The 19,670-nt window shown below is 37.7% G+C and overlaps 1 protein-coding gene across 14 annotated transcripts in view; it reads left to right on the forward strand.

Annotated features, from left to right (window-relative positions):
• The window catches only part of tjp1a (tight junction protein 1a), a 103,536-nt gene that overhangs the window by 57,930 nt on the left and 25,936 nt on the right, over positions 1 to 19,670 (forward strand). For 13 of the 14 annotated variants that reach the window (XM_077620998.1, XM_077621043.1, XM_077621015.1 and 10 more), the window contains 3 exons: positions 17,691 to 17,747; positions 18,974 to 19,098; positions 19,173 to 19,275. In XM_077620998.1, coding sequence (XP_077477124.1) covers positions 17,691 to 17,747; positions 18,974 to 19,098; positions 19,173 to 19,275 — 285 coding nt within the window. Of the gene's footprint in view, positions 1 to 11,736; positions 11,888 to 17,690; positions 17,748 to 18,973; positions 19,099 to 19,172; positions 19,276 to 19,670 lie in introns of those variants that run through there. The other variant, XM_077621075.1, reaches the window with a different exon arrangement.

The raw sequence follows: 19,670 nt of genomic DNA on the forward strand, positions 1-19,670 counted from the left end.
CTAGGAGAACGTACTAGAGTACTACACCATCATCCTCACACATGTTGACCTCAGGCCAAACGTTACTGCATGATTAGCAGTCAGTGCCAAGGCAATAACGATACATAAAGCCGGCCTCCAAGGCTGCATGTAGATGCGTCCTCACTCAATTTTGTGGCATCTCTGTCATGCATAATCACTTTGTGAAATAATCTGTGAATCAAATACGTCTGTGCTGTAGTTCGTCCTTTAACTTCCAAACATCCACCTGATGAGACTTGGTGTTAAACACTGAGTCATATACTGGATTAGATTAGTTACTGTTTAAATGTAATTAAAAGTGACAATTTTATTCAGGAACCTAGGTGTGTTCACCTTTTGATATGATTCCAATCTAGCGCTAGTATCAGATAGGCATATATGTGTGTGTGTGAGATTCTCTAACTGGACAATGGTACAAAAGCACGGCTTTTATGGGCACAACCCTGTACCAGACCAGATACTCCTAATTTCTGAGTCTATCAAACTATCAAGGCTAGTCATGTAGACGGCAACATGGGTGTTGGAAATAAAACTATCTTCGTAAAAATAAATAAACAAAACTTGGACACTATGGTCTATCTCCTAAGAAAGTACGGATCAATTTAATGACCGAGAGTTTTCATATATAAAGCTATAAGCCCCGGTTGTCCAAATTATTCCACAAAGGGCCGCAGTGGGTGCGGGTTTTCCTTCCAACCCATCAAGAGGACACTTTTTTACCAATCTGGTGTCCTACAAGTGCAATCAGTGGATTGCAGTCAGGTGCTTCTTGTTTTCTCCAGAAAGTCAAAGTGCCTGTGCTGGATCGGTTGGAACACAAACTTGCACCCACAGCGGCCCTCGAAGACTGGTTTGGCCACCCCTGCCATAAGCCATTGATGAGAAAATCACAGGAAAAACAAAACAGTTTAGACATAGACCAACCATAAACGAAGCTAATTAAGAGGTATCTTACTGGACCTGGAAACTCCACTTCAGTTTGCATTGTCTCGGAAGTCAAAATGATGTTATCTTTTAATCTCACAAAATGTGTAACTTGTCATTCAGGTGCTTCTTTAATTATTGTGCCAAATGGCTCTCAGAATTAAATAACTGAAACTACACCTGGGTGCTAAAACAATAATGATAATTATCGTCAAATATTTTTTGTCAACAATAATAATAAAAACGTTCGATAAATTTTGATACAGTTAAACTGCAATACACCACCTGAACACCGCAAAAGTGGGCGCTGATGCGACGTGAACACTTCTTCCAGACCAACGTACAGTAGAAGTAAATGATAAGGAAACCTCTCGCAAAAGTCCTCCTGCTGCCCCTACAGCGTCTCCTGAATATTCCATCGATGATCCAATGCCTCTCGAATCTGACAAAGAGGACTTGGACTAAAGCTCCCAATATTTTTTTTGGTAATTGAATCAAGCGGAGAGGAACAATTTTCACTGCGAGTACACTACTTAAAGTATTTACAATTGTTTAGATAGATGATATTTAGATATTTTCCACATTAGTCTTTTCATATGCCTATAACTAACATTTAATAAATTCACTTCTTGATAATTGTTCTTGTGTACTTGTATTTTTGTATAGGGGCGAAAACATGTCGTGTGGTCGTAATAATGGGTGTTCCTACTTTGTGGTTTTTCGATTATCGCGGCCATGTCTGGTCTGCATTATCCGCGAAATTCGAGGGATTACTGTAGAATTGTATTAAAATATTAGAGTAGTAGTAGCTACTACTACTAGTATTAAAAAGTAGAATAGAGAATACTAGAAACTAGAAGTTTTCATTGTTCATGTTTGGTGATATTCACTAGGTGTATTACATATCAAATATCTGTTATATTCATTATCTGTTTGATTGGTTGGAGTTCATAATCAATTTGAAGTGTTCTTGTAAAATTGAGAAATCATTGGTTGGAAAAGCAAGAAACCTAATTTTCCTGCATATATATTTGTGTATTAATTCTGATCATTGATCTTTGTAAGTACTAATTGTATTTGTTAGTCCTATTCAAAAATGCTATTCACACAAACTCCCTTTAAACTTTTTTAAATCACCCATAAAACACCCACAAAAGTCTTCCCTGCATAACGTATTGAAGTGTCCCGTCCATAACAAGGGTAAAAGAGCCCATCATCTTAAGAATCTATAAATAACTACATCTGTAATTTCCATTTGACATTTTAGAGAAATTCTCTTACTAGCATGTGAATGGGGAAATGTCTTGTAATTCAGTATGGATGAAGAGAAATAAAAAAAAAAATAAAGTAAACAAAATGTCATATCACCAGCTTGCTGATAACGGAAATTTGCTGCATTTTTTGAGCCCATGGAAAGAATCAGAGTGAATTATTTTTTCAGTTTACACTGTCCCTTTCCCCAGAGTTAACAGATACTGCACAGTTACGTGGGGGATCTGCTTCTTGACTCATCAAGAATGCATGCAAATATCTCCCACTGGATACGATCCGTTGTGTTGATGTGCTGTGCGCTTAAGATATTATGGACAATTCACGGGAGATCACTGTGAGACATTAAATAGGTTTCATGGTTTATAGAAATACCCACATTGCGTACGAACCACCGAACCAAACTTTGCACACCATTATTCCCAAATTGCCCTCCTTGGTGATACAAAGTTAGTCGGCAATGCTTTTTCATTTACTTCATTGAAGATGCATCAATCCAATAATTATTTTTAAACATTCCTGTCTAACCCCAATTTCTGCTTTGTCATTCTCCTGCTTAGGTCTCTACCTCTCTCTCTCTCTTTCAAAGCTGTTCTTCCTTATTTACAGGCATACATCCACCATCAGCATCATTTATACAGCTTTAATTTAATCATATACAGTTAAATAAATCAATATACTCTCCAATCCCAATGCTTGAGCAATGCTACCTGTGTTTTATTGCATTTTTTTTATAATTCAGATAAAAAATGGTGTATTGTCTTAAATATCCTTATGACATCCAATATCATTTTTTTCTCATCCATATTGACTGACTTGTCAATGAAAAATACCTTTTGAATCTTGAGTTGCACATGATCACGTGATTGGCATTTTTTTTAATTCATTCATTTTCTGAACCGCTTTATCCTCATGGTCGCAGGGGTGCTGGAGGCTATACCAGCTGACTTCAGGCACGAGGCAGGGGACACCCTGAATTGGTGGCCAGCCAATTCCTGGGCACAAGGAGAGGGACAACCATTCAAGCTCACACTTGTACCTAAGGGCAATTTTGAGTGTCCAACCAGCCTACCATCCATGTTTTTAGAATGTGGGAAAAAACCCACGCAAACTCGGGGAGAACATGCAGACGTGCTAACCACTCGTTCACCGGACTGCCCTTGATTGGCAATTGATTTATTTTTACCTCCATTTTTATTGCGTATGAATATTAATGAGTGCCTATTTATGTGTGCACTTTATGAGGGAAGCTTTAAACCTCATTGTAGTTGTCTAATGACAATTCAATTCAAGTACCATATTGACTTCATTTTTTTTTTTTTTTAAATGAGTAGGATACTTTATTCACTAGCAAGATTCATGCTGAGCTACGGCAGGTTGTGGCTTACCTGCAGTATCTGACAAAAATAGAATACCTGCAAATTTTGTCTGTCCACCGGACAGAGATGTAATGCAAGTGTGGGCTGTGTAACTACACTCTCTGAATGGTGGCAAATTCGATCTGGCTGCTGTTCGCTGGTATAGCAGAGCCATGACCTATAATCGTATAACCTAGCCTTTAGGGTCAATACATTGACCCCAAAAGGGTTTTTCTCTTTTTTTTTTGTCCATAGACATTCAATGAAATGAAAAGGTCAATGAAACCTCGACTTGCCCCTATAATAGCAGTTGTCAACCCCAAAAAACTGCCAATTTAAATCCGGGCATAATTTTTGGATCTTAACTTTTTAATGAATTTTAGCCATTGATTAGTAATGCCTTTTTTATGTGTGCGTGAAATGATTGGTCTACAGCTATCAGCATGTTCGCATCATATTCATTCTGAGCCAAAAGAGAAACTATGTTGTATTGCTCAGACTTTCGGTCTGAACACAATTAATTTTCCATAATTTCGATGTTCATACATTTCTTTTCCATTCCGCTTATGCTTCCTGGAGCCTTTCCCAGCCAACTTTGAGCAGTAGGCAGAGGTCACGGGGGTGCAATTGGTTGCAAACCAGTTGCAGGTCAAAATTAGACAGACAACTATTCTCGCTCACACACACAATTCAGAGTGTTCAACCAACCTGCCATGCATGTATTTGGGATGTGGGAGTAAATCGGAATACCCAGAGTAAACTTACGCAGGCACTGAGAGAACATGCAAACTCCACATATGAAGGTCAAAATCCACCAGTGATCGATCCCCCGATCTCGAAACTGTGAGGCAAATGTGCTAAACTCTCCACACTGTGTCCGCCGATTTTTATGTTAAACTCTACTAACAATCAAAACTGATCTTTCTTTGCCTTTGGCCTCAAATAATTCAAATTTACTGTCTTGGATGCAAAAAGAGAGTTAATGTTATTTCGAGTATCACTAGACTCCAGTCTTAAGGCTTCTGTTTGAAAAGACAGATTGAAAGGCAAGGGATATGCATTTCAATTCAGTACGTGGTATTAATTACTGTCTCAAAGTGAGGGCAAAAACAGCCTCTGGTTGTCTTTGATGATAACACTTCACTGAAGGAGGCAAACATAATTTGAAGACCAAGTCAAAGGAGGAAGAAAAGATCTTAGTTTGTAGTTTTTGTTCCAGATCACAATCACATGATTTTTTCTTAAGATTTTCCCTTGATGTCACACTATTTACATAGCTGACGCAAGCGTACACTAGGCAAAAAACACACCCTGTCGTGGAAATCAAATTAATGTTTAGCTTTCAATTTGCTTGGAGTATAGTTAGATACGAATATAGTTCCGACACCAATCACGCAAGACCTGATAATCTCAACCTATATGAAAACAAACAACACATCTATGTATGTAGCAGGCCCTGATTGGGTGTTCTCTTTTGCCTCAAGGTGGGCAGGTGTAAGCTGTCACTGGATAAGGTGGCTTTCTCCTGCCCATATTAAAAACAACAGTTGGGATGCATTCTTGCATAAGATCCAGTTTGTTGTTAGCCCGTTTACCACGTGATTTGGTATTACTAGAGAATATACAATCTGGTTTATTAAAAAAAATCAAACACAGCGATTTATTTTATGCAGTCACTAATAAGCATTAAAATGCTGCATGGATCATGTTTATGTCCATATTGTCGTAATTTCTTATCCTTTTTCCACTTGGGATAACACTCAAGAACTAGTATATATCCAATGATTCCATTCTGGCATCAAACCAGAAATGTAAATTGTTACACGTGAGGATGGGGCATGTTACCCCCCCGGCTTGAGCATTGGCAAGTTGGAGTGAGCAAGTGAGTTTGCCGAGTTTATTTGAAGTAGAGTGTGCAAGCCAGTTTGGAAATAATCCATAAACTAAATCAGACTTTACTACAACAACATGGTGAAAAGGATGACACAGCCGCGTCATCTTCCTCTACACTGTTGTTCTACTGTATCGTAGTTAGACATATGTGTATTCTGGCTGTCAGTGAGTATAAATGGTAAACATGAATGCCACTAATATCGCTAACTTTCTCTGAGTTGAATGATTTTTGAAGGCCTGAGTGTTGTATAAGATGAAGGTGTATAGTTAAATTATAAAGAAATGGTCTTGGTTTTGGCAATGTATAATTCAACATCTTTCACTCTCCTGCTCAAAAGCTTTGTTGAAATGTTATGTAACCTGCCTTGGTGGGTTCTTTTCTCCACACCAGATACCTAGTGTCGCAAAGCTAAGACATTCCCAACATGGCCTTGCACCCTTTTTGTCAGGACTGGGCAAGTTAGGTCTCCAAGATTTATCAGTCCCATTACAAACATACAGGATTTTACACAAGCCGTTTATGTGTGTGAGGCAGAGAAAGGAGAGAAACCTGGGTTTCATAGAGGGTGATTTGGGTTTGCCATGGCTCCGCTGGTAAGGGCAAAGAGAATGAGTACGGAACAGATTTTTCCCAAGGCTTTTTACCCTACATGCCTTTTCACTGCTCACCCTCTCTGTTTGTGTTCATTAACTTGATCTACTTTTGGTTATGTTTGTGATTGCACTACAGTCTAGTGGAGGGAATGAATAATAAGCCTGTGCCTATATGTATATCAATTCATATCGTAACTGCATTATTTTTTTCCCTTGTATTTCAGTTTTGTCATCCTGTTTGTTTTGTATACTCATATCTTTCTTGCCCATTCAAAAAATTCTCTAAGAGGCACGGCTGTACCCTTACACATATGTAATAAGACTTTCAAGTAATTTCAAAACATGTTTTTCTGCCCTTTACTTAGTTTGTTTCAGGATGAGCATTACTATTCCTAATAAGCAAATATATTGATTAATATAGTAAGCATGTATATTATAAGGCTTTATATTCATTGCAAACACATTTATAATAATAATTACCCCAACAGTTACTTTTAACTTCTATATGAGAAATGCAATTGTGCATTTAACCTCACAATCAGGGAATTGGTAGTTATGTGCTATTTTAGTGGTTAGAGGAAAAAAAATGTGTCAAACAGTAACTCATTAAGTCACGATAGATTCTGCACCCACAACATATCTATTGTAGCAAAGTCCTCAGAGGGATTGGAATGCCTTTGAGTGGGCTTGGCCTCTAGTTTCATGCTACAATCATGTGACTATCAACTACTGATTCAGCATTGGTCATTGGTAAGATGCCATGAAAAATTAAATTAATAATAAATAAATAATTTAAAATGTTTACAATTTATTTATCCTGCTAAAACTGCCTGCTAGGGAATTTAAACATTGCTTTTGTTGTGATAATGAATAAGGATTGTTCCAATTATTTGGAGGCCAGGTTCATTTGAATGACTACCGTGCTTTCATGCCTATAAGGTGGATTTCCAAGTCAAGTATTTTTTTTCCAAAATTGACTCAAAATAAGACTGTTCTTCATTCTCATTGTTGTCATCGTTGTCCTCTGCCTCTTCCTCACTCCAATTTCATTATTGAGTTTTTCAAGTATCCTTAAAGTATTCACGAAATGTTATTGATGTTCATTGGTTTTGTATTTAAGGTTGTATTTTAGGTTCATGCTTAACGTCAATCAGTTTAGGAAAAACAATGTGTTAAGTAATTCATGAATGAATTGAGATAACTACAGGGGAAAGAAAATAATATATTAAGGACACCTTTTGGAATAAGAAAGTGGCAAAAAGAGTGCACCATGTCTCCTTATCTACACATTCCAAAGTGTGAGTTAGAAGCCTTGAGTATTTATGGGCGTGTGTATGTTTGTTAGGTAACGAAGGGAGGATGTATTAGTGGATAAACAAAATACAGTCGTCCTCAGTCGTTTCCTCTACTTAGGAAATTAATTAGTCCAAAACTTGTATTGTAACTTGGATTTTTTGTAAGTAGAGCAGTACTTTATATGTAAATTCTCGATATAAATTAGAAAGAAGCCAGGCTAACAGAACAAATAAACTTGTAAAAACATTAAAGTATAAAGTACAAAGTAAAGTAAAAAGGAATTTATTAAGAAATATTAAAATGTAATAAAAAAAGATAGAAAGGCTGTAAAACACGAAAAACAAATGAGTGGACAGAGCTACTGCCACTGGCTGCCGCGTGACGGCGCCATCTTGGAAAAAAAAACTTCTCAAGTACAGGTTCGACTACAAAGGTTTTAGTTCCGTACTCCATTATTACTTTGTGCCTAGCTTGCGCTTAGTCTCTATTACGATAGAGCTCAGTTTCCAATTAATCACTATACATAAAATATTGACGAAATTATTCAGTCAATTTTGTTAATGAATGTTGCCTGTCAATATGGATCTCGACATTTTTTAGTCTATCCTCGTTTTCTTATATTTATTTTTAAATTCAGTGCTAACAATTTATGCTTTTTATATTTAAATTGAAAAGAACACTCCACTTGGCTCCATTTGACTAAGATTGACGGCACATTTGGAAATTAAAACCATCATCAAATTTGAGAGCAAATAATGTGCTTTTCAGTGTCAAAAGGCCTTTTTTCAGCTTCACATTGCCATCCAACAGTATAACGACCGAAAACACAGCTAAAAATGACCAAAACAGATTTTTTTAACCATATCGTAGCTAACGCCTGTTGAATTATCTGAAAAGTGAAGACAATATTTGTGTGAATGGGAATGAGATTGAAAACCTGCGAGACACAAATGCATGTGTCTAAAAATAAACATTTTTAATTGTTCAACACTGAAAAAACCTTTGAGATAAATTGAGCCTCTTGTCCTGCCTGGCATTTGGAAAACCTTGTTTAAATCCTTCCTGAATTGATCAATGTTTTTGCTTGCTTTTCGGTTTATTATTAATAATCTTTTGGGGTTATGATACGTCAAATTGTTCCTCCTTCTACTTGTATAGTTTTCCCCAACTCGCATATGAATTTTCTAAAAGTTTGAACATCTGAATATCATAGATCATTTTTAATTGCCATTGATGGCACGGTTTGACAAGAAGGACATTTGAACCAATTTCTATTTGTATTGTTTCTATATCATTGCTTGTTTAATATCCAAAATTAAGGTTAAAGGTAATATGTAATTCTGTGTAAAAAGAATTGGTTGAAATACAGATTTTATTTTTTGGGGTGGAAACAAATGATATTCTAACACCATATGACCATGATGCATTTGAGTGTGATATTAAAACTTTTCTTCAAATATTTGAAATGCAGGTAAGATTGAGTCTTCGTGAATTTGGCAGTGTACTCTTTAAGAATCCCATACACAGACATTGTCTCCCATTTTGTATCCAACAAGCTCCTCAGTCCATTCGTCCTTCTATTTATTTCCCTTCATCTGCTTTCATGAGACAGAAGCAGCAATAGTCTTCAGAGGGAAGCATGGCTCAGATTAACGTTTTAATCCAAAAGCCTGGATTATAGGTTTTGTATTTTATTTGTAGCTTTACCAGTCCAGCAGTAACTATTTGTCAGAGTTGTCAGTCAGAGGTGTGTAAGTGTGTTTATCTGTTTGTTGTGCTAAAGGGGGTCCTAGTGTTTTTTTCTCACAGAGATGTATGACATGAAAGTAGATCTGCTGTTTGAGACTAATTAACTCAAGCATATTAAAGCATGCCAGCACACGGCTGCATCAGTACTTAGGCTCAGCATCAGCAGCACCATCATCAGCATCCTCTTCATAGTCATCTGCCTATTGGCTATTTGGCCTCATCTATCCACTCATGTGTATGCACAGCTCTGGAATTCCTCTCACCCCATCACAGTCACAAAAGCTGTTCTAAAAATGGCCTCTATCCATCAAAGCTGTCTATAATGCACGGCCTGATTTTTTTTTTTTATTATTAAACCTGCATCAAAGACAGTCATACTAATCAGAGAGTAAGACACTAATATTTCATTTCATCATATAGTGCAGGCTGTCCTGGCATTTCACACTTAGCTCTTGTGTAGAGTGGCTATTGTACAGCCTGTACAACTGTAAATATAAAATTGGATTCAATTTCATCCCATTTCCCTTCTCAAGAGAAATATTTCTCACCTTGACAGTCCGTATGCCTATTCTCTTACTCTCCAAATCTACATCATCCAATACCAGTTTGTCCTATAGGTTGTGCCTTGTCAAAATGCAGAATAGCAAGTATCTCATCATCCCCTATATAAATGGTCAACAATAGCTTTTCAGGGCGCAATAAATTAGGAGCCATTACCATTCATTTACACTGCCTTGTTCTTTCTCCCTCTTTAAGGCAATTAAGTCTCCACGGGAGGTAGGACTCATGCACTTACACATAGACAGTGTGGAGGATGATGATGTGCATTGATTGTGTGGGTATTGCTGTTCCAGATACTTGTTATTATTTAAAGTAGATGGCTTATTGAATCGGTAAATCTAAATTTTAATGTCCTTTAAGTGTTTCTTTGATGATCAATTTATATTTTGCAATATTTTGCTAGCAGGAGAAAGGGCAACAACACATACTATTGTTTATATTGAAATTTGGGGGGAAATACATAGTCTTTAAATATTTATCAATGCAGGCCTACCACCGTTCCTTAATCTTATGCCACAATGATGGCAGGACTGTTCTAATTTTTCAAGAGGTCTATCTATCTACATGTATGGATAGCCAAACAGGTATGATAAATGGCTTTGCCTCTGTGACTAGTGTTGTTCCAGTAACATTTTTTGGCAGTTGACACTGATACCAGAATGTGCTATAGCGACCAATGCCGATCCTGTACCATTACTATTATGGTTGAAAAAAAAAAACATTACCATATTTTCCGGGGTATAAGTCCCACTTTTTTATAGTTTGGCTGGCCCTGCAACTAATTCCTAGGTGTGAATTATGTTTCTTTTTCTCTCTCACCACTGTTGCTGTTTTTCTATCTGAAAAACATATATTGAGAAATGCCTATTTAGCCGGTTGTTCAACATTTTTCTATTGAGTTTGTTATTGGTTTCTGATAAAATAAAATAAATGCTTTTCCAAATATCCAACTCATATTCCAGTGCGACTTATATATTTTTGTTTTCCTCTCCATTGTGTACGTATTCGTTAGCTGGTATGGCTTTTAGTCCATAAAATACGGTAAATTGTTTGACTACCAGAATGTGAAAAAAACTTTATACTCACATAAAAACATTAACCATAGGTATATTGTCACAAATTAGAGCTAACAAGAATCACTGTAAAGCAAAAAATATTTTCTACTGGTAAACATGTTCTCTGTATTCTGAGTTCTATTCAAACCACAGTATAAGTAGGAATTGTGTCCTGATCACTACAGAAAGTGATTACAGATGGTATTGTACCTCTTTACATTTGGCACTTTTTTCATTCATTTATTTTCTGAACCGCTTATCCTCACAAAGTTTCGTGGGGGGTGCTGGGGCCTATTCCAGTTGACTTTGGGAACCAGGTGAGGGACACCCTGAATTGGTGGCCACCCAATCGCAGGGCACAAGGAGACAGACAACAATTCACGCTCACATTCATACCGAGAGATAATTTAGTGTTAAACCAGCCTACCCTCCATGTTTTTGGAATATGGGCGGAAACCGGATTACCTGGAGAAAACCCATTCAAGCCCAGGGAGAACAAGAACAGTAATGTCCGACCTAGGATTGAACCCTTGACCCCAGAACTGTGAGGCCGACGTGCTAACCACTCATCGCTAGGCTGCCCCCATTTGGCACTTCTTATCTCATAATTAGTTATGTCCCAATCTGATTCTCAGTATCGGTATTGGCGTCCGATGTAACTATTTTGGGAGTATCAGAAAGTATCAGATTTGCGTACAACGTCACAACAGTGCCCACTATTCTGTGAAAATCTCAACAATTATCCAAGGAGATATGCCATGCACTTTTCTTCTGTATACGTAAGATCCAGATTGGAAACCCCTTCTAGACTGCCTCAAAATAATGGAGCCATGAGATTACGTGAAGTATAGAAGGAGGAATTTTCAACTTTCAACTTCAATTTCCTGCAAACAGGAAACAGTCTTTTCCTGTGGGTGTGTGGGTGTTCTTGCTTACATCCTGCCTCAGGCTGTCAAGGAGTACAGGGACACTCTTCTAAGCATTGCACTGTCATCCTAGGCTGTAGAAGACTCGCTTTCCTTCAAATATGCAAATAATAATTCGGGCCATATCGCACTACTTTTGTGAATGACAGTGATGTGGATGATTATTTTTATTTATCTCTATTCTATTTTTCCCTAATTTTTTCAATCATTCCTTTGGTTCAGCTAAGAGGATGCTGGAAAGGTGAGCAAGGGCCTAAATGTATTATTCTGGTTACACATTTGTACTGTCTTCAAATGTGTCATATGTATATACACAATTGCTTTGATGCAGAAAAAATATTAAGGCTATTGTTATTGAGATCAAATCGCTGCTTTATTGTTGCTGGCTTTAAATACTTGTTCAACTTACGTTTGGACTTATTTTAGTTTTTTACTTGATAACAAATTGCAAACAGATTTTTGCAGTTTTTAAGATGGTTTCTTTATTTTGTGTGAGTCTCAGAATGGAGTCGTCGTTTATACAGTCTTGCCTGGCTGTTTGAAGCAAGTTATCGTATTCTCACTCACGTTCCATTTCTTCTTCAGCACGCCCAAAATAGGTGGATTAGTCTTTGAAAAGTCTGTGTGAGTTTTCATCTGCACCAGATTGTATATCAAGTGCCAGGCCAAGGTTGGCTTGAACAAAGAAACCCTGTACTGTACATCATGGTTTTTGTTTGTGTGCTTGTGCGAATGCAATTGTGGCTTGATTGCTCCTCTTTGTTTCCCAGCCCCCGGCCTTGCTGGGCATAGTTTGATCTTGACTAACATGGAAGTATAAATACACTCGGCAACCATTAGTTTGGGCAACTTCAAGTACACTATTGTATCACACTACAGCACTCCTGTCACCTAAAAGAGTTTCCTGGTGACCTCCAGTGTTCCAAAGGCAACATAAATTGTTTTATAAATCAGCAAACTCGCAAGAGATTCCTTAGTATGTTAAATCACCTATGATAAGCTAGTCCATTAGTCTTTTGCTGCTAAATTTTCCACGTTGTTGAAAAATGTTTATAAATGCAAATGCAAAAATACTAATTTACCTAAATTACTATTGTTTCATACTTCCAGTTTTATCCTCTGCACTCTTGGAGGCTAATGCTGATTAAAGCTCATACTTAATCAGTCAGTGTATTACCATTTTAGAAAGCAGTGCACAATTACAATTATAATTTTAATGGTGTAAAACAATTGCTTGATGATTACCTACTTCTCATCGACAATGACTATTTTACAGCTGCGATCATTGGACCCCATGTAGTTAGGTTTTGAAATATGCCCTTTTTCATTCATTACTTTTCTGTACCGCTTATCCTCCCAGCCAACAACAGGCACAAGGCGGGGGAAACCCTAAATTGGTGGCTGGCCAATCGCGGGGCACGTGGAGCTAGACAACCATCCACACTCATTTATACCTAGATGCAATTTAGAGTGTTCAATCAGCCTATCACGCATGTTTTGGGGATATGGGTGGAAATCGGAGTACCCGGAGAAAACCCACACATGTCTGGGGTGAACTCCAAAAGAAGGGCCGAACGTCGGATTGAATGCTCGATCTCAGAATTGTTTGGCCACTCGGCGCCCCAAATGCTTTTATAAATTTTTTATTTTATTTTCCCACGCTCACATCTGAATGACTTGAGTGGCAACCCTATTCACCATGCAGCATCGAGCCATGTTTCTTCTGGCTTCAGAAATAGTGATGAAAACCATGTTTGTCTTCACTGCACTAGCTTCTAAAAACAATCTGCACACTGGACAGCTGTAGTAGCGTGTTGTGCTATAAATAAGAGAGCAGTGTTCTTTTAGGAAGATTTTACATTTGTTCTTGTGTAATTTGTGTGGGATTGCATCTCTAGAAAAGCCACTAAAAACTACGTTTTAACATGTAGTGCGTTTCGTGGCACTGCATGAACGAGTTTTTGATTTGATGAAATAGGTTATGTGGGAAATGTAAGGTTCACGGGCGGCCCAGCGGCTTCAGTGGTTAGTAAGTCGGCCTCACAGCTCTGAGGTCCTGAGTTCAAATCCAGTGTAGAGTTTGCATGTTCTCCCTGGGCCTGCGTGGGTTTTCTCCGGGTACTCCGGTTTCCTCCCACATTCCAAAGACATGCAGGTAGGCTGATTGGACACTCTAAATCCAGGTGTGGGTATGAGTGTGAATGGTTGTCTGTCTGCTTGTGCCCTGCGATCGGCTGGCCACCGATACAGGGTGTGCCCCGCCTCAGGCCCAAAGTCAGGTGGGATAGGCTCCAGCACCCCCCGCGACCCTAGTGAGGATAAAGCGGTTCAGAAAATGAATGAATGTAAGGTATACGATTTGTATTCCTTGTAAGCTATCCATTTACACTGATTTTCTTAATGCAGCAGGTATTTTGTATAAAACAGAACCGAGAGAAATGCAAAATGACAAATGGCTGATATCAAAAGTGATTCCACCATTCGTCCTCTTGCACTGTGCTGAGCCTTGTAATAAAAGTGCAAACTTGTAATTCACTTGAGTGCCTGTGATACTTTGAAGCATCAACTGTGTAGAGCTGCAATGTGCAACATGCATGCCTAAGTGGCCACATAGTCAAATTTGAGCCGTGGCATATGCTCATGTTTGTCTGCATAATTTTTGCAACGGTTGTAAAAGAAATGACGTATTTTTCAGACATTTGGCTTCATGCATTTAAAATATGACATCTCAAAATCACAAAGCGAATTGCAATATTTGTCAAAAAATTATGTTAACTTTTTTTTTTGTTAAAGTTGTGCATCCCTAGCATAAACTGTAAAATCAATAACTTTAAATTTGCCACATCTCCCAACTGATCCCTCAGTTTTTTAAAACTACGCTTGAAATTGTTAAAACATCACCACTTCACTCTGCTTTTATTGAGATACTAACTTACTTCTGTATGCTAATAAAATCTCAATATTTTTTAACTCCTCAAAGCAATTCTTGTCAGGCAGAATAATTTGTGATAACATTTTATTGTAATGTGAGAAATGTTGCCCACTCAGCATCTACTTTTTCTTGGTTCATCCCGAAAAGGGGGAACTCCACCATTTGTGCTCTTTTCGCAGAATCGCTTTCCCCCAATAGCCACATTGAAGATTGAACATGGCTTATGTACTATATAGATCACATTATTTACTGTTATTTTACACTGATCTTAACATTTGAACTGTCATATGAATTAGAATTAAAATTAGTGAGCTGGGAAAATTTGATTATAAATGCTATGTACTTAAAAAAGTTGGGAAATCTTCCGAAAAATAAGAATTTGAGAAGGGCAAGGGGCAAGCAACTACTTTTCCTTTTATTGGGAATATGAATTGCACCTAATGTGTCAAGTGACACATACGTTACTTGTAATTAGTGAAAAAAAGTAATTGGCTGTTCTTTTCTTCATCGTAGCGTTTCCTGACTAATGACACAATTCACAGTTGAAGGCTGAGGAGACCTGCCTGATCTCCATGACCCAATCACCCTGCCTGCTGTTTCTCATGTGGGATTCCCCTCGGTGGGCCCGGACAGTTAGATAATTGAATGAGTGAACGGTTGGCTGGATTTATCACAAAACACTTCAGAGACATGGAAGTGCTTGGGAATTTCAGAGGGAGCAATGGCTAAATGGGTCAGGACCCGTCAAACAATAGTAGCATTACTGTGAGAGTTGTAGTGACAGACAGTGGAGGGGCACTGGAGAGGGGGGGAGATAGTTTTGGGGGACACCCAAGCTCTTTGCGCCAATTATGGACATAAATAACATCCACAAAGAACTTTCGTGGAAATCAAGGTCAAAGGGTTAACCGTGTTTTCAATAAGATTGGGCCATGCAATCGTTGCTGTTGACTAAAAGATTGAGATGAGTAAAAGCACAAAAAAATTGACTAGCAGTCAACAGTAATTGCAGTATCGTTTTCTTCGCAAAATGCCTTGCACAAGGGGAAAACTGTTTACTTAACTTAATTGCCTGTTTGAGTTTTAAATCCCTCTCACTTAAGAATGGCCTTTTAAATGCATAATCCGCCCAGATATTATTTGGAAATTAGTTGCATTAATAAATTAAGAATATTCCATCTTCTCCGTCATTTATTTTCAGGTACATTTGGTCAGTTGTGGCCCTGATGAACTATTGGCTCGAAATGTTTGATCAACATGCCGGGTGGCTTATTGACTATCTTGATTCTGGCTTGTATAAACAAGCTATGTCTGTTGCACATTTTCAGTACATTGCAGTGCAGGTAAACAATATTACTATTAAGAGGTAGGATAATGACAGCAATGATTATGGGATTGAAGATGGTGGGTCAAATTGTTGTACTATAAGGTGCTAATTAAGGGTGAGGCAATTATCCCAGTAAATGGGTGGACAGATGTTAGTGTATTGTTTTGAAGGCCTGATTATGGAAGTGCTTGTTATATTGGAATATTCTATGCATGGTGGTGTTTGTCTTTTCTTTTTCTTTCCACGTTGGACTGTGCTCAGCATTCTGCCACCGACAGCTGTAGTCTTCCCGCAGGCAGACTCAAATGACAGCAGTGACTCTTCATCAGCCCCAAGGGAGCAATATAGAGATTAAATTTCACGCAAATTATGAAAAACTTAAAATGTTAGTTTTGAGACTCTATTATTTCATTCTGAAACCAAGCAAAAAATCTCTATAGCAGGGGGTTCAACCCAATTCCACAAAGGGACAAGATTGTGCAGGATTTCGCTCCAACAGACACACAGTTTGGCCAAAGTAACAAGCAGTGCCTGACTGCAATCAACTGATTACTACTCTTGTAATAACTAAGATTGGTGAAAAGGTGTCCTCTTCATTGGTTGGAAGGAAAGCCTTTAATCCACTTGACCCTTTCTGGAATTGGTTGGACACCTGTGCACTAAAGTGTGAAGCTGATTTTAACTACTCGAAAGCAAAAGAAGCATGAAGTCAGGAAATTCATTTGGCAATGCAAACATATTTGAAAATGGGTAAAAGCAGTAGATGCCTCAGCCTGTGTTACATCAGTTTAATCCATCATAGCAGTTTTGTAGCTAAATGACTTCATCTATCCTTCAGCTTTTCCAAATGACCGAACTAGCAATGATATCCGCAAGTTTACTCTACTTCCCATATCTCTCTCACACAATCTCTCCACGCTGTTGTCATTCTTAATCCTTCTCATGGAATTGTGTGTCTCCAGTCATGCAAATATGCAAGGCATTGCATACTTTCTTTTGAGGTTTTCTGTCCTCTTGTGTGTGAGGCTTTTGTCACTTTTAGACATACAAGTACTATATTACAACATTACCAATTGTGACCACCTAGCCACTTAGATCATGGCTTTCAACATGGGGAAATGTAAGATTTGCCAGTATTTAACCTAGTTCGGCAGCTTTTACAGACAGTGTGTGACTTGGGCATGACATCATGCTTGTTTAGTGTTTTTAGATTTCATTCACACAATAGTTTGGTGTTAGGATATTGATCATATGTAATAGACCACGCTAAACACAGATTTTATCAATCGCAACGTTCATTTCGGCTACAGAGTCCCACACTACACCAGTCAAATGTTAAGTCTCTTCCTAACCCTAAGATCAGAAAACAGTTGTAGGATATTGTTTGTTAATAAGTTAATTTAAGCGAGTTATTTGTTTGCTGCTTATTAAATGTTTGTATTTAGCTTAAAGTGGAGAAAAATTAGCGATTGTATTTTAGACAAAATCCATGGGTAATGTTCTGGACATTAGACTAGGTTTTGACAGTACATTTCTGGGTAATGTCCGTGTTAACGCACTTTAGTATTTGCTTTCAGGTAAATATCAGTACATAACTAGACTGCAGCATATACCTGAAAAGGGCATCAGTTCTCGATCTTCCATTCAGATAAATCCATGTTTATTCTTGTTATCTCATCCAAATATATGATATGCATCCATTGGCATATACCGGATTAAATATAAAAAAAATATAAATAGAAAAGGTTTTAAAATACTCAAATATATACTTTTCTTCTATTTCAGAGTGCGGCAATGGAGGAAACAGTCATATGGGAACAGCACACAGTGACACTACACAGGGTAAGCGTTTACAGCTCACTTTGCCTTTTTTCTGTTGTCTTTCCCTACCCTTGTCCTTTTTGTGTCCTAATTGCAAAGTATTATAATGGGTTCTGAACATTTAACTCTGCATGTCTTTACCCAATCATTGGTCTTCTGTCTTTGTACTGAGCGGGCCAGCTGTGTGAGCAGGATGTATGAAGCTGGAACAATAGTAAAGGAGCCCAGATGGCAGGAAACAAAGCTAAGGAAGAGAGACATCAGCATCCACTTCCTTACTACTTCTTTTCCTTCCTGCTCAAAGCAAAGAGGGAGATGTATATGGCACTTATGAGCTGTGTGATTTCATTTCCATAGATTTCACATCTAAACCTGATAGAAGCAATAGGTTCTTCACCCTCTCGGGCAAAACTAGAAGTCATACTTTTATGAATTAGCCAAGGCATTTTAAACAGGAGGTATGGCGGTCGTCAAATATGTGCAGCTACAGCAGCCTTTGATTTTATTTCGGGTAATTTTGGAGCGTGTCCATGACAATGTTTGCCTAGATAACCATAATAACTTTTGTGCGGTCACTGATGTTGACTGTGGAGCTAGGCTTGCCATTGCCTTTATAGTTAATCTCTAGAAAGTTGGATGGGCCTGAGGTCAGTGTGTTCTGTGCAGGGCAGTCAGGAGCTTTTGGACCAAAGTCATCCAAATATGCATTAATGGAGCTTGCTTGTTGTACTGGGGCACAGTGATGTTGGTACACAAAAGGAACTTTCCCTTCCACAAATGTATATTATGAAACCCGCCTTGCTAATTCATTACTATATTTATGCACACACGTTAAGCATTTATGAATGTGTAGTCACATGTCATACTGAAAGTTGCGAATTAGAAAGAAATTTTGAATTACTTCTGTTGTGCCCTAGGATTGTGTTGACTGTAGTACCTGTCTAGACTGGCCTGTTTGTTGTAATCTAATTAGTAGCAGCTTTACTGAGGCTGAAGGAGTAGCCCGTTGTTGGCTGCAGTTCCTAGCCTTCTGGCTCTCTGCTAATTTTGTGGGTGCAAGTTTACATCACATGGCTTGCTTATGCAGAGCTGTCTGTTAAAAGTGGAAACATGATTCGCAAACTTATTTCGCTTTACACGTTTTGCAATATGATTTTTATCATTCACGATCAATGGCTCACCTACACGTTTTAAAGAGCATTTTATGTCATCATAAATATTTTGTCACTGTATGTTTTTATGTGCAGGCTGCTGGATTTGGGTTTGGTATTGCCATCTCAGGTGGACGAGACAACCCGCATTTTCAAAGTGGGGAGACATCCATTGTAATATCTGATGTTTTAAAAGGAGGTCCAGCAGAGGGAATGCTACAGTAAGCTGAGCGATTCCCTCATTTCACCAAACACGTCTTTATCTGTGTTAACTATCTTCATGTTTGATTTTCAGAGAAAATGACCGTGTGGTTATGGTGAACGCTGTGTCAATGGACAATGTGGAGCATGCATATGCTGTGCAACAGTTGCGCAAGAGTGGCAAAAATGCAAAAATAGTAAGTTAGTTTAACATATATATATATATATATATATATATATATATATATATATATATATATATATATATATATATATATATATATATATATATATATATATATATGTATGTATATATGTATATATATATATATATATGTATATATATGTATGTATATATATATATATATATATATATATATATATATATATATATATATATATATATATATAGTTCAGTATGTGACGTTAAACAATCATGACTCACTCATACCCCTTTTAGTTGGAAATGAAACTTGGAATCGTTACCACACATTTATATATTTAATTACTGAATGGGATTTGTGATTGTGCATGTCCAACATGGCAATTTCCCATTTTTCTGAGCTCTGTCTGTAAAGGTCATGTGAATATA

This window comes from Stigmatopora argus, chromosome 2 (assembly GCF_051989625.1).
Source record: "Stigmatopora argus isolate UIUO_Sarg chromosome 2, RoL_Sarg_1.0, whole genome shotgun sequence".
Taxonomy (NCBI): domain Eukaryota; kingdom Metazoa; phylum Chordata; class Actinopteri; order Syngnathiformes; family Syngnathidae; genus Stigmatopora; species Stigmatopora argus.